Source organism: Cupressus sempervirens, chromosome 7, assembly GCF_028749045.1.
Source record: "Cupressus sempervirens isolate cs-2001-9-10 chromosome 7, ASM2874904v1, whole genome shotgun sequence".
Classification (NCBI taxonomy): Eukaryota; Viridiplantae; Streptophyta; class Pinopsida; order Cupressales; family Cupressaceae; genus Cupressus; species Cupressus sempervirens.
In genome coordinates this window covers 460,552,716-460,568,758 of record NC_143124.1, presented here as the reverse complement: position 1 = coordinate 460,568,758, position 16,043 = coordinate 460,552,716, and the positions used below count along the sequence as shown (strand labels likewise).

The 16,043-nt window shown below is 31.8% G+C and overlaps 1 protein-coding gene across 3 annotated transcripts; it reads right to left on the bottom strand.

The window, feature by feature from the left end:
* Nucleotides 1-3,897: 3,897 nt before the first annotated feature.
* Nucleotides 3,898-7,762, bottom strand: LOC149547542 (disease resistance protein RML1B-like). 3 transcript variants are annotated; one of them, XM_089794761.1, is made up of 6 exons: nt 7,521-7,762; nt 7,321-7,434; nt 6,883-7,199; nt 6,651-6,793; nt 4,651-5,603; nt 3,898-4,480 (listed from the first exon to the last, which is right to left on the bottom strand). In XM_089794761.1, exons 1-6 carry the CDS (start codon nt 7,584-7,586, stop codon nt 4,454-4,456), a joined length of 1,620 nt encoding a protein of 539 aa, XP_089650887.1. In that variant the 5' UTR covers nt 7,587-7,762; the 3' UTR covers nt 3,898-4,453. The 3 variants fall into 3 exon arrangements, with proteins under 3 accessions (XP_089650887.1, XP_089650886.1, XP_089650888.1); XM_089794760.1 differs by having other exon boundaries at nt 3,898-5,603; XM_089794762.1 differs by having other exon boundaries at nt 3,898-5,603; nt 6,883-7,172.
* Between the last annotated feature and the right edge of the window lie 8,281 nt (nt 7,763-16,043).

The window sequence follows — 16,043 nt, the reverse complement described above, 5'->3', positions numbered from 1 at the left end:
TAATATATTTTCTATCTGGAACAGGAGCTATATAGCAATACAAGAGAGATTTGATTCTTATATGTGTTATAATGTTAGAAAGCACTACAGAATGATGTGAACTATGATGTTTCTGACAGTGGTAGACTTTCTATGTGATGCAATATGTATCTTTTATGGTGTTTCAAAGATGGCAGATTTATATATTATTGATCATTGATTTGTGTTTGGACTTTATGACTTTTGGTTATTTTTTTTGGTTTCATTGTCTTATATGATGTGAACTATCATGTTACATGTTGCAATATATGTATCTTTTTATGGTGTTCTGAAGATGGTAGATTTATATATTATTGATCATTGATTTGTGTTTGGACTTTATGACTTTTGGTTTTGGTTTCATTATCTTATATGATGTGAACTATCATGTTACATGATGCAATATATGTATCTTTTTATGGTGTTCCGAAGATGGTAGATTTATATATTATTGATCATTGATATGTGTTTGGACTATATGACTTTTGGTTTTGGTTTCATTGTCTTATATGATGTAAACTATCATGTTTTGACACTAGTAGACTTCCTATGTGATGCAATATATGTACCTATTTATGGTGTGCCAAAGATGGTAGATCTATTTATTATTGATCATTGATATTTATTTGGACTATATGACTTTTGGTTTTGGTGTCATTGTCTTATATGATGTGAACTATCATATTTCGATACTGGTAGACTTCCTATGTGATGCAATATATGCACATTTTTATGGTGTTCCAAAGATGGTAGAGTTATATATTATTGTTCATTGATATGTGTTTGTACTATATGACTTTTGGTTTTGGTTTTATTGTCTTATATGATGTGAATCATCATGTTTTGACAGTGGTAGACTTCCTATGTGATGCAATATATGTACTTTTTTATGGTGTTCCAAAGATGGTAGATTTATATATTTTAAAACAAGTTAATGGAAGAATGTGGGATTTAGACTCTTGAATTTATTTTTCTTTGACTTTCCAAGTCAAACTTTTCAGCATTATATATAATGTTGCTTAAATACAGTCTTTACAAATATTTATATAAGGCATGTATCAAGCTATAGCAAAAGCAAAATCAAACCTCTAATACATCAATAATATGAAAATACTGTACATATTTTTGACTATTTTATTTACTTAAAAATCTGTGTTTTATTTGTTGTTCAACATATTATAATTACTTTCAATCTAGAATTATTCTCTATTGTTTGTTTTTTCTTTAATACGTCCCTGGTTTTAATTTTGATCATTCATTGTCTCAAAATATACCAGGAGAACAAATCTAGAACATGAGTACAATGAAGCAGAAACTTAACAAGTCAAATTGTTGAAGGGTAATACAACTAAGTTAATCATATAAACAACATAAAACTTCTAAGAATGTAAGGATACTTTAAGGCTGATCTTGTAATCGTAAATACGAATCTTACAAGCTGTTAATAAATATTAGCTTATATATATATATTATATATATATATAAAATAAGCCGAGAGATATCCTTCTCGAGGCACCTATTGCACAGAGGAAAATTATGAAAATAGGTGCCTCCAGAAGGATGTCTCTCGACTTATTTTATATATATAAAATATATATAAGCTAGTAGCACTCGTGAAGGAATAATGAAAGACATTATTATTATTAATCTACATGACTAAATAATAATTATTAAATATATAATATTTTATAATACATTATATATTTTATATGTTCACTTTAAAAAATGCTTAATGTAATAGATTCCCTTTGAAAATTAACATAAAATAAAAATCACCACATATATAATAATTTGTATGAATGAACTATAAATTTTTATTCAAGTAATTAGAATTAAACTTTGGATTGAAATTAGAGTTTTCATTTGCATTAGTGTTAGTATAAGTTTTATCCTTAAAGTCTCAACAACTTTCTGACATTTCTTTATCTCTCATTCTTCACACTATGTCTACCTCATGCCTTAAGATCATCTCTCTCTCTCTCTCTCTCTCTCTCTCTCTCTCTCTATTTTGGGCATAAATTATCCTCTTTCTATAATTACCTCTATCTCTACCTACTCCCCCGTGTACCTTTCTTCCATCTCCCTTCCCCTCTAGCCATTGCTTCCCCCTAAATACCTTATATATCTTTATATCATGTCTCGTACCCTCTCTCACACATCTATCTTTCCTAAACATACACATACATATATCCCTTCCCCCCATAATTACTCTCTTTCCCTCTCTCTCCCAACCCTCCTCTTAGCATGTGTTCACCTACTTAACCCCCCCTTCCCTCCTCCCCCAACTTATCACTATTATCCTCTCTTCCTTCCTTCATTACCATGTTCATCTATCCTATGCCCTAATTATTATATTAATCCCATCTCTACCCTATTCCCTCTTCCTCTTATATTCCCCTCCCCCCCCCCCCCCCAACCATCTATTCCTCCTAATTATGATATATGCCTAGCCCATTTCTCTCACCCTCAAGGCTCTTTCTCCCTCATATGCCTCACATGCCAATTACTCTAGTACAAAGTATCTTCCCCACTCACCCCCCCCTCTCTCTCTCTCTCTCTCTCTCACACACACACACACACACACAATCTTGTCTTCCTATTTACCATCTATATCTACCTCATAATTCATACCATCTATTTCTCACCTATCTCGTTATCTCTCACAATCTCTCTCTCTCTCTCTATATTGACCTCATGTCTCTCACCCTCTCCCCTTTGTCTCACTCTTTCTTTCTATCACGTGGTCTCTCTCTCTCTCTCATGGCCTCTCTCTCTATCACATGGCCTCTCTCTCCACCATCTCCATCTCCATCTGTTTTGAGCCCTTCTTATCCTTTTTCTCTCAATGGCTCATCTCTCCCCCTCTCCCCTTTTCCTTCTCCCCCCTCTAACCTTATCTTCCCCCTAATCTCTCTCTCTCTCTCTCTTTAAATTTGACTTTATTTATAAAGTTTGTCCCAATTTATAAATTTCATTTGTATTTCTAAAATATAAAATCAAGTACATTTAATAGAACTTAATTATCTTTAATAGTTTTTTTATATGATTAATAAATTTAGGTAAAATTTTATAATTTTTATATTTGATTTAAGTAACAATTTTATTATATATTCTTTCTCTAATATAAATATTATGTTACAATTCTTTTGTAAAATCTAAAATAAACTTGACTTCATTTCTATAGTTTGTCCCAATTTATAAATTTCATTTGTATTTCTAAAATATAAAATCAAGTACATTTAATATAACTTAATTATCTTTAATAGGTTTTTATATGATTAATAAATTTAGGTAAAATTTAATAATTTAATAATTGATTTAAGTAATAATTTTATTATATTTTATTTCTCTAATATAAATATTATGTTACAATTCATTTGTAAAATCTAAAATAATTTCTAAACTTCAATATTTTACAACCCCAAAATCTTATTATTTTAATTATAAAATAAGCTTACATATATAAAAATCTTAACTTTTAAGATTTGAAAAAATAATAAAATTTCATATAAAAAATGAAAATTGCAAGCTTTTTCTTTATGCTTTACAATTCATTGCCATATATTCCTATCTCCACTATATAATAGCAGATTTTCAAATCAAAGAATATTTGTGAAAATAAGAACTTTCTCCAGTTATATTTCAAACTGTTATTACTATTTTTTTCTAAATTTAGCACTATTCTCTGAATGAACTCAGAAATATTAATCAATATTTGTAATAATAAAATAAAAAACAGCAGCAACAATAAAAATAATAAAAATTAAATTAAATATAAGAAAAGAGTATTTTCTTTCATGCAATGTTTTGTCTCTTCCATGCACTGATTAATCTAATAGATTTGCCATGCACCGAATTCACCAAATGAGAAAGAGAATGTAACATGCAAATTGAGATTTGAGTTTTTAGATCATGAATTTGCACATGAAATAAGGAGAATCAATTCTCCAAGTCTGTTTGTCTTTGAGAAGCCTCTCGACTTACCAAGGAATACCTTCAATTATAGATTGCAATGCTGGTACGGCAATAACATTGAACCGTGGAAATCCTGCTTCCACCAACACATTCTTCCAGTCCTCCTAACTTCTCTCTGGGAAGCTTTGCCGTGATTTGGGAGAGGGAAAGCATTGCATTAGGGTCGCGGCCTGCAATGATGTCGGGGATTCTGAGCAAAATGATGGATTTCACTGCCAACGAGTCGACAAAGGCCAATGTGTCCCTCCACGCCTCCATTTGCCCGGCGAGTCTTTCTTCCTCGCTCTCACACATTTCTTCATTCATACTTCCAACTTTGATAAACTCTCAATCATTGATAGCATTCCTGAAGGATTTATCGCACACTGCAACGTTTCCAACCTTTCTCATTTGTCTTTTCGTGTTTGGGATCTTGCCATTTTGACCGTTTCAAACGATTCGCTTCTCTATTTCGCCGTTCCTATAGCAAATTTCGTTCTATCCCGTCCTGTCTCCGGGTGTATTAAAATGAACGTGAATGTTTTTTCAAATGTCAAATTGTTTACAACCAAAGCTGCTTCCATTGTAGAAGCCTCTCGGCGTAACAAAGTGAGTTTAACTCCAGAAATAAACAATATAAACAAGTCATAAGAGAAGAGTACTTGCTTCACATATTACCTTTGGATCGCTATTACTATGCAAGTATTTTACGTCCGTTATTCTATCATTCCTTGAAATTTCGATTGCTTGTTTTCTAACCACACCATGGATAATCAATCTATCTTCATGAGAGATCTTTATAAGTCCTCTCTGTTCCAGCTCGTTCAGTTGTATCTCTGGGAAAAAACTAGCCACCACGTGCCGTTCCCAATTGTTGAAGAACACAGCTATATCTAGAAAGGCTTCTTTACAAGGTTCGTCAAAACGGTCATATATATATTCAACTAACCTGGTACAGATATCATCTGCTTCTGTTGGAGGTGGCACTATAGACACAAAGGGATCGGGTGAAATATTGTCACCCTGTTGGCGCAAGTAAGAGGCAAACAGCTTTACAGCAAGAGGAATGCCACGACATGTTCTCGTCAGAATGTCGATATCTACTTCCCCCCTGCCTAAGAGAGTCTTTGCGTCTTCTTTCTTAAGAGGCTTCATTTTGTAGTGATACTGACCAATATATGCAGGTATGCTACACTTTTTGCGATCCGTAGTGGTCACAAGGATCCTGCTATGGATTGGAAACCACTGCTCCTCCACCGGTAGTGAATGAGCCACTGGATCCAAATGAGCGTTGTTAATAAAAATAAAGACAGGCCGAGATGCTTCTTCTCTGAAAGCATTTGACAGATGTGCCCAACCCTCCACACAACTATTCAGTGAGATTTTTCTGTGAAACAGGTCTCGTAGTATCTTCTGTTGCGGTGTCTTCATATCAGGTTCCAAATTGTAATGATTAAAGTCAAGTCTGCACAAATTGTAGCGGCTGAGATCGAGGTGGTCCAAGACAGCATTGGAGAGGGTTGTCTTGCCAATACCGACAGGGCCCTCAATGACAATTGCTCTGCATGATTTATCATCACTGTCGATGTCTATAAGCTTAATCACTTCATCCCTTGCTTCTTTTAAGCCCCCTGATAGAGAAAAGAAATCGTAGTATAAAGAATCAACAACATAAAGCATTCTCTACACATAAAAATGAATTATGATAAAAGAAATAAAATCAAAACATAAGAATATCAAAGTTATCATATATTGTCAATATGCTTAGTTTATTAGTGAGTTTAGAAGGATTGCTCGATGGAAGACTAGACAATATAAGAGAACAAGAACAAATTTATACTAATTATTTTTTCTTAAACATGTCATAATTTTATATTGCATACTATACAATTGTAATTTCTGGATTCCGTTTTGGATCTTCTAAAAATTTGTCTTTATCTCAATCTATTGTTTCATTGTTTAAATAAATTTAATTTTAAATATATAATTTATTATTTAATCGTTTATAAAATCTTATAATATTCTATTTTCCAATCTATACACCATTTCTAATAATTTATAAAATCTTCGAATATTCTATTTTTTAAATTACAGAATATATTGAAACAATTGTTATTATCTATTATATTTAATATATTTTTATTATATTTATTTTCAATAAATATTTTATCATATGAAAGAAAACCATAATATAAAAAATATAAAATAAGAAAACAAAATAGTATTATTATTTTTGATCAGACCCACCTTACCATATTCATAATCTTCAAATATTAAATATGTTTAATAATTTTGATAAAATTAATTTATTTTTACTATTTAAATAAATATCACACTCAAATCTTTTCTTTAGTGAAATTATTATATTTTTAATTTAACTATTATTTTTCATTGTATCAATATTTAATATTTGTGAGAGAAACTTCACTATTTGAAATCTTGTTAAAATATTTTACTATTAAAATAATTGATACAATTTAATTGATTAAAAGTTACATATTATAATCTCTTCTATGGTTTTATACGTATACATAAAACATATGTAACCGAGAATATAAATTTTATATAATAAAACTTTTAATTGGCCTCATTGAAAGGCGGCAAAAGGTACATAGTTTGCTGAGAATGATATATCTAGAAATGTGAGAGACAAATCAAAAGGTCACGCAACAAAATACCTTCGTTCACGAGTCGAAGAGGTGACTGATGTATGGTAGGTGGAATACTCTTCTTGACGCTGCCGAATGCCAGTTCTTTATGAGTGGACCCTAACCGGAACTCACGAATATCAACGTCACCCACATTCAGGGCAGGCCCACACCTGCAGCATAATGATAATCAAAGACAACGCAATTAGAATTCTCCGCGTGCAGTACGATTGTAAAGTGAAACAATTCTGTCAATTCCTACCTGTAGAGATTTTTGTATTTCAATTGCATATAACACAGAAGGGATCCGAATACTATGAAGTTGAGAACATTCTCCCGCATGTCCGTTGACAGCTCCGCTCCAAGTAGTCGGTTCATGTGTTTGAGCAGACCAAGTATGTATAGAAGAGAATGACGATATGCTGATCTGTCCTTGTCCTCTGCTTTCTTAAGCTCTTCCATGATATATGACACCACAGACAGCCCTCCTGCCACCCATCTCATATTAGCAGCTGCTTCTCCCATTACATCAGTGATCACCTTCCTCGTTTCCTGCTCCAATTTATTCAGAAAGCATCGCTGGGAAGCCATTATAAAAAAAAAATTAAACTTCAAGATACTCTAATTAAGGAAAGCTTATATTTAGTAAAGTGGGGTATGAGAAAAACAACAGGAGGTTAATCACCGTTAATTTAATTACCTTGGAAGCAGGATTTTCGCCAAGGTCCGCCGATACGCATTCCATCAGCAGGCGACCAAAGGCGGATAAAGAATTCTCTGAGTTCGAACCAGCATCTCCTAATCCAGACGTGATCTGTTGTGGCGGCCAAATACATTCAAACATGTATTTCATCGAAGAAGAATTAGGAAATGAAAAAGTCTAGTTAGATATATACTTACGGTGCCATTATTAATGCTGATCAGGGAATCCTCAATTTGTGATATCAATTGTCTGATCTGAGGCATGCTATACTGTTCTACGATATTCTTCAGACGATCAATCGCCTCTTTATCCTTGAAATTTTCATTTCTCTGGGAAAAGCCAAACGAGCAGCAAGCACGGCCAGCCACTCCAAGCAAATTAGAAACTAAATTTTCTTTCTATTCGAGAAAAAAGAGTGTTAAAATTTAAACTTGGTTTTCGTTTTGTCTAGATTTCTCGTATGATAATACCTTTTATACAGCAGTATATAACTACAATAGAGCCCCTAATTTTGATTCTGCAATGTTATCCTATGCGTACCAATCAGACAATCGAACAACTGCACTGTTAAAGTCAAGTATCGTCAGATTATGCGTTATCATTGCAGCACAACAGCTGGACCATTTCTGTTCCCATTAATTTTTCCTTGATTTTCGTTTAAAAATAAATAAAAAATTCCAGGCATCCAGTGTTTCATCTTTTTCAGATGGTCCTCACGCTTTTTCTTTTTATGTTTTTAAGAAGATTATCCTGTCATCTTATTCTTTTCTTAACTAGAACATAATTATTTATTCTTTTCTTCTTTCGGATTTATTCATTTCTAAATATGTTTCCTTATTCTTTATTTCAAAGATTATTCCAATTGCTTTGAAAAGAAGATAGACAAAATTTAAGATTTAAGCATTAGAATTCTTAGAAACAAAGTTTTCCAAACAGCACTTTATTATTCAAAGTGTTGTCAAATCAACACAAGAAAATAATAATACTAAAACTATTGGGATAGAAAACAATAAATTGTTTTAAAAAATTTCCAAATGAAAGCTAGGTGAAATTTTGATTTACTCTTTCCAAATATAAGGTCAAGTTAGTTTTTAAAGCTCATATAAATTTAAATTATTACTAATATCATAGAGATTAATGATTTTATATAGTTTTATTGTATATTTAAATATATTTAATAGTATATATATTCTACTTATTGATATGTGGAAATAGGTTTTCTTATTCATTATTTCAAATATTATCCCAATTGCTTTGAAAACAAGATAGACAAAATTTGAGAATTATGAACAATAATGGGTCACATTCGATATATTAGAAATAAAAGTTGCTTTGTTGCAGCTGAAGTCCCACCTATAATGAAAATAAATAAATGTTGTGATTAGTATTTCTATGCCAATTAGAGAGTAAGATATTTAGGGCTAGTGTTTCACTTGTTGGATGAATTGTATTACAAAATATGGAGTTAAGTCTCAAAAGGTTATCCTTTCCAATGACATATAATTTAGATTCTTAATATCTAGTAGGGATTGCTAGTGATGTAAACTACTAATCAATATGATTAATTTATAAATTTTGGGTTATTCTTCTCTTCTTTTTCCAAATAACAAGAAATATTGGAAGGAAAATAATACAAAATGACAATGAGAACCTCTTGGACAAATAGCTCTACAAGAAGTTATTTGGTACAACAGAATTCAAAATTTACAAGGTTTGGATCTCAGTTTTTTCTAGCTATGTATACTCCTATATATGTTTATGTTTATATACTTGGAATTGAAAGCTTAAAGATTCTCATCGTAGTTGGTAGTGAATTGAACAATTTATATTTGAATATAAAACATGATATTTATCTATTTAATTCTTCACCATTATGATGCAATACATCATTGATCTTACCCAAATTTATATATTTATACTTCATTGCTATCCTCAAATTAACAGAACAGAGGCAACTTTTAACATGTTCACATACAAAACACATCTTACATATTTTTTTATTGCTTAATCATTCTGAGGAAAAAAAACGTCAGACTAAAAATCATGACACAATGAAACTATCTTCAACTACAAATAAATACCCATATTTCCAAGTGGAGCTTGCAAACTATTATACATTGTGGCATTGATAAAACCTGGTCTCAACATATTATGAAGTCAAAATAAAATACATTTCAAATATAACACAAATGATGCTACCAAATGTTTATAGTAGGAAAACCAAGAAATCATTGGAATAAAATTCCATTTGTTTGGAGATCAGTTCATCATCGAAAGAACAATCGGTACTATAAGTTTAAACCATTAGTTGTCAGCTATGGTCTTGTATACATGGTTTGGGAATTCTCAGATGTTGAAATATAGAAACGTGGCCTTTTGATACCTTTGTATTTTAATTTAGGTTGTACAGACTATCCTTCTAGGCTCCATAACTAGTTTAAATCAAATTATGAAGAAGTATATAATTTTAAATATAAATAAAATATTTAATCAAAATGATTTTAATCAAAAATAAATATACTAAATAATGTCAATAATAGTGGGCTGATGAAAAATGCCATTAAACAAAAAAATTAAATGAATTCATTGAAACAACAATTTATTCAATATACTAAATTGCCCTAATTTTAATAAATGCATTAGGGATTCTGTTAGAGTGAAGTCCCATACATTGACACATACAAAGCATTGTGATTCAAAAAAATTGGTAGCCACCTTATGTTTCTTTGTAGATAAAGAAATAAATAATATACTAATGAAATTTGATGGGGGAGCTATAGAAAGTAAATACAAGACCATTGGGCTTTAACATAGATGTCATGAGAAGCCCAATTGCTATGTATAAGTTTATTTTGATTCAAGTTCAATGTAATAAGGATAAATACAATACCATCAAGAATTGATATGCACAAAGTCAATGCTTCAAAATAATTTGAATTTCAGCATCTAATCAATGTCTACTATTGAATCAACACTTCAATGATTAGTGAAACCTTGCGTTTTTAAGTAGTTTGAAGAAGTTTGTCAAATCTTTTTGTATCTTATTTCTCTATTGTACTCCTTGTGTTTCTTTCCATCACTGTGAACTCATTGCAAAATTTCAATAACTACTCATAGCCACAAAATATAATTTACATAGAATTATTTTGGTCTTTACAAATTTGAAGTAAATTAGAGAATTGTATAATTTACTTTACAAATTGGATAAAATTCTAAAATTTAACCAATAACTACTCACTACTAATGATTTAGGATTACAAAGTTACATGCATGATTCAAAATTAAACCCTAAATTCTATAATCTGTAGGTATAGTATAGTGATTTGTAAACCATTTAGTCCTTAGGATCTTACCTAGAAAGTAAATTTGAGAAGAGAACTAAAAGATTGAAAGTGGTGAAAGAGCCGATAAATTGTGTTGCATTCCTCAACCAAGAAGCACTACTATATTTGGACCAAAATTGTGATGGCAAGCCATCACCCAAGTGATAGAACCACAAATTAGCTCCTATTGGACATGCATCAAACTTTTTCTTTCACAAATTGTGACAAAAATGGCATCCATCACAATTGTGATAGATAAAACCATCATAACTTGGAGGAAAGAGGGGACAAGAGGTCATGTTAATGTCATCATAATTATGGCATCCATGTAAAACTTGTGCTATGGAAGCAATGTTGAACCATTGGAATAGGTCGTCATAATTGCAACACCTATGTCCTTTAAATAATGGTTAGTTGTCAGAACATGCCATCACAATTGCGATGCATAGCTAATTTGTTTTTTTTAAACTATGAATTCATGTTTTAACTCTTAATTTGATTACTATAGATGTGACTAAGAAGTTAAATAGCAAGAAGTTAAATCATGATAAACAATAAGAAGTTAGAAAACTAACCAATTATATCAAGACACTAATGAATGGAATGGATAGTTGTGACGAGATGGCTACATGTTCAAGCCTTGTATTGTCCTCTTGCTATTGGAGAGCCACATGTATGTATCCAAAATATTTTTCCCTTGTAATTCCTTTTCCTTTTCCTTGGAAACTAACTAGTACATGCAAAACACTTATTCATATAATTTGATTTGGACTATTAAAAGGAACATCATTATCTCAAAGAATTACCACCTTCCAAGTTGGTGTACAGGATGTTGACATTAAGGTCAGTTTGTCTATCAATGACTAAACACTTAGTCAAAAGGTGTCTCAGTTGCTACCAAGCTAAATAGATTATTTATAGTTCATGCCAAGGTACACAACATATACTAAGCATTAGAGACAAATTATAGTATAGTCTAAGCATATCAGTGTCTACCGAGCTATCCAGTGGATGTGATGAATAATCCAATGTTAACCAAGTTCTATAGTGTTAACCAAGATCTATAGTTTCTACCAAGCTTGCAGTGCTCACTCAACAAATCTAGTGTTGACCGAGTCATGCACTATCAACCAAGTGATTCAGTAGCTACCAAGTTTCTTAGTGTTCACAAAGTCACATAGTGTTGACCGAGTTTAAGATACTTGAAGAGTGATTAGTATGGACCGAGCTTCAAATTCAACTAAGTGCTATAGTTTTTTGAGTGTTGATAGTATTATTAGAATATCACTGAGTTTGTCTTCAAAACTTGAGTTATAGTAGTTGGGCTGACTTTGTGAATTATGATGAATTTGGTATTGTAGCTAACTCTAGAAGGTAATGAATTATATTGATATATATGTAAAGCATTGTATCATATCCAAATAAGAATGTGAAGAAGAATAAGGAGTGTTTGAGTGCAAATTAAAGAAGGCTACAAGTAGTATAAGGGAAATCAAAGATTTATCTATCACAGCTAGGTGATCATTGCAGTATAAGAAATCTCATTCAACAAATCATGTTTGAGGATCAAATATCAACCACTGATATTTCCTAATAAGTGCATTGATCAATTCCTTTAACAAGGTAGAATTTTAACATTATTTTTCTAAATCTCTTAACAAAGTGCATATTTCATTTTATGTTTGTAAATCCTTTAAAAATGTGGAGCTCATAGTCCTTATTGCTCCTAACAAGACAAATCACCAAAAGTGGTCAATTGTAAGCCTTAACAGGTTAACTTTATACTATAGTACTAGATCTTGTTGGTATCATCCCCACCCTAGTTTTACTTTCTAATTGGAAGGTTTTTGGGTTACCATATCTTGTGTCAAAGTGTCATGAATATTTTATTGCTTTCATTATTTTATGCATACAATTATATCAAAATAATATATGAAGGATTAATTGGTAAAGTAAGATAAAGTTTTATTGGTTCTTGATTTGCCTCTCCCCTCTCAATAACCTAGCCTACTTTATATTTTCAACAATTGGTATCAGAGCTAATAATTCTCACATCAGAAGTTTGATAGCTTGAGATAAGATTAGAGGCAATGGACATATACAAGATAGATAAGGCTATTGAGAATGTAAAGTTAGATTTGGAATTGGCATTGAACAACTCAAGAAAGCAAAGGAGAAGCTCTCTCAATCATTAAAGAGAAGGAAAGATTTTTTAGTACAAATGGATGATAATCTCTGCATTGGTAGAACAATTGAAGAATTATGTCTAGAAAGAAATTGAAATGAAGCTTATGCAACAATCAAAGACCAATTAGAGAAGAATTTCACTTTTCAAGAAGAAGCCAAAAAACAAAAAAGAGAGAAAAAAAATCTAATCAGTCATATTATGTGAGGTCATGGAAGAAAAAGACAAAGCTAAATAAGTAATGTAAGAAAAGGACAATGAAATTCAACAACTATCCATTTAGCAAGGAAACTTTATTGATCAACTCGATGATGAAAATCAAGATATTTTCAATGTAAGGAAAAAGAATAAAAGAGTGCAAAATTATCTTAGTACTGAAAATAAAACCAATGAAAGAATGATGAAATCTTTGGAATGCATGAATAGATTAAATGAGAAAAGTTAGTATAGACACAAAGGAAAAGCTAGATTATGATATATAAAAGAAAGTGAATCATCTTAGCAAGGAGCTCTAAAGAACAAGAGGCCTACTTTCAATCATTGTGGTAAGATAGGTAATAAACGAAACAAATGTTGGAGCAATGGTAAAGAAAAATTCAATAAAAAGTGATATAGTTGGAACAAGCATGGATACAGAGAAATCTAAGTTTGAAGGAAAGTGTCACAATTGCAAGAAACAAGGACACAAATCTTCAAAGTGAAAAACCAAGAAGTGGAACCTAGAAAAACAAGTTACAAAAGAAACATTTGGATGGGATTACAACACTTGGTGTAGATGTCACTACTGTGGTGAGTTTGGACACATTGGAGAAAACTATGTGAAACATTAGATGAGGAAAAGAGATACTACAAAGAGATGTTTTACTTGTATAGAACTTGGACATCTTGCATAGAAATCTATGAACACAAGAAGGATTGAAGGAAAAAAAAAATCCAAAACTAATAATATCAGAAAAAAAATAAGCCAACAATGGGTATAGAAATCTCTAGAGAATGCAAGCCAAAATCATGAAGTTGATGACATCCAAGTCAATGAGTTGGTGGCCCAAACATTACAACTTAGTTCCCTATGAAGATCACTAGAGCTATTATTCAAAAGAAGTCATCTAACATCAATTCCAACTAGCAACCAGAAAGATCCATTTCAAAATTCAAAATGCACAAGGATCATTGAGTAATGATGGAAATTCGAGACCTTACCAAGAAAGGCCATGTCGTATAAGACCTTACTAAGGAAGGTTAGGTTACATAACATTTCATAATGTAGATGCCAAGTTGATAACTCTATTGAGTACCAAGGTCATAATTAATAGTGGTAACATTACCAAGTTTTGAAGTTCTCTAAGTCGGTAGTTCCTACCAAGCCAAGAGACCTTATCGAGTTGAAGGTGTCTTCTGAGCATTAGAGGCTAAATTGAGCGGAGACCAATTTGTCACAGAGTGAGTATACATATGAAGCATTAATGGCAATTGAAAAGAGGAAATTTTTTAAAAGGAAGAAATCAAACACATTGTTTCACCACAAATTTTTACAGCACAAAGTGAAGAGAAAATTCAGAGTTTCCAAGCAATTTGAGAAATTTTTATTGAAGATTTTCCCATTTTTAAAACCCTACCAAATGATGACTATTGGAAATCTAATTGATAAAGATCAAAGAGGGAGATTGTTGTTTTCAATAACTATTTTTCCATTGATGTCAAACTTGCTACTTGTAGGAATGACATTTTCTTATAAGATCCAAGTACTATCACTTGATTGATGAAGAGGATTTGATCAACAAGATGTAACAAGACTACCTAAGGGAAAGGTTGAGTTATAATGTTGTAATGAAGTGCAAGGATCAGTTAAGACAATGGTTAAATGATGTATTGATAACATACCCAGAGATACAGAGATTGGTGACACTCAAAAACATTGAAGGAGCAAGTTGTAACAAGGTTGACTGCAAAGCTTAAACTAAGATCATTAGTGGGTGCCGAGAAAATTAGTTGAAGCTGACAAAATTCTTAGTTAGAGCTGAGTAATAGGAAATTCTAAAGTGTTTCGAGTGATCTTCTGGTGTCGAGTGATGTTCAGGTTCCAAGCATCAAAAAATCTTAGTTGGTGCCGAGTGATCTTCAAATGCTAAGTATTAGGAAAAACACAGTTGATATCGAATAACACAATATGAGCTGAGCACTAGTGTTTCAATAGTGTCAAGTTGCTACATTATTTTAAATAATGAAGATTCACCAAATCTGAGACGACAAAGTGGTTATCTTGAATTTTGTGAACTAGTTGGAAGATAAGGATGATGAGCTGGTGGCACATAATTCTATGTAAACCATTTTTAGGTGAATTCAAGAGGATTATTCAAGAATTTTCTAGAGGAAACAAAATATGGGTTAGATACAATGAATCCTACCTAATCTATATGAATTGAAATCAAAAGGAAGGAAGAATCGAGAAGGAAAAGAACTCCAAGACTTCTATTTAAGGAGTCATAGACCAAGAAGCAAATGCTACTGATACTACTATTGTCGAAGAGCCAAATTGTTAAGTGGTTAGAAGGGTGTCAAGGAGAAGAGATATAGGAGAAGGAAGAGCATAGAGGCTTTGCTTCTAGAAGTGGTCAACAAGAGATGATTGCACTAGTACATTGAGCATGAAGACTCAAGGAGACTAAGCTTGAAAGGAGGTCAAGTTGTCAGAGTTGCAAAGTTTGAAGGCCAGAAAATGGTATGAGCTGAGAAGTGACCTGAGATTTGCAAGTTAAGTTGTATGTTGTAGTCAGGTCAAAGATTTTCTAATACTCTCTAGCAATTGTATTACATATGAAAATCCTATGGACTTAGGTTGGTTTATTAGCCATTTGTAAATCCTTTAATAGGGTGGCATTCTAAGTGAATGTTCTAAAGTCCTCTAACAAGGCCCACTTATAATAGGGTGGTTAAATCCTCTAACAAGGTCACATTTAATAATGTATTGTAAGCCTTTAACAAGGCACGCATTTCACAAGACATCACTTTAGAAGAGTGAGAATTGAGTAGCATGTTACTAGTGGTTTTTCCTAAATTGGGTTTCCACGTAAATCACTGTGTTATGTGTTGATTTGTTATGTGTTCTGCTTGCATGTTGATTAGCAATAACTTTCTGGTTAGAAAAGTTAAAGCTTGGATGAATGAATGGTTGAATGGGCTCACTATACTTAGTGAAAAGTTTGAATAGGACA

What these genes read in the sequence shown, in the direction of transcription:
- LOC149547542 (XM_089794760.1), bottom strand. Translation starts at nt 7,586, where the DNA reads ATGCCTCAGATCAGACAATTGATATCACAAATTGAGGATTCCCTGATC. An exon ending in GCGAAAATCCTGCTTCCAAG is followed by an intron (nt 7,200 to 7,320) that starts GTAATTAAATTA and finishes ATGGCTTCCCAG; the next exon opens with CGATGCTTTCTGAATAAATT. An exon ending in AAATACAAAAATCTCTACAG is followed by an intron (nt 6,794 to 6,882) that starts GTAGGAATTGAC and finishes ATTATGCTGCAG; the next exon opens with GTGTGGGCCTGCCCTGAATG.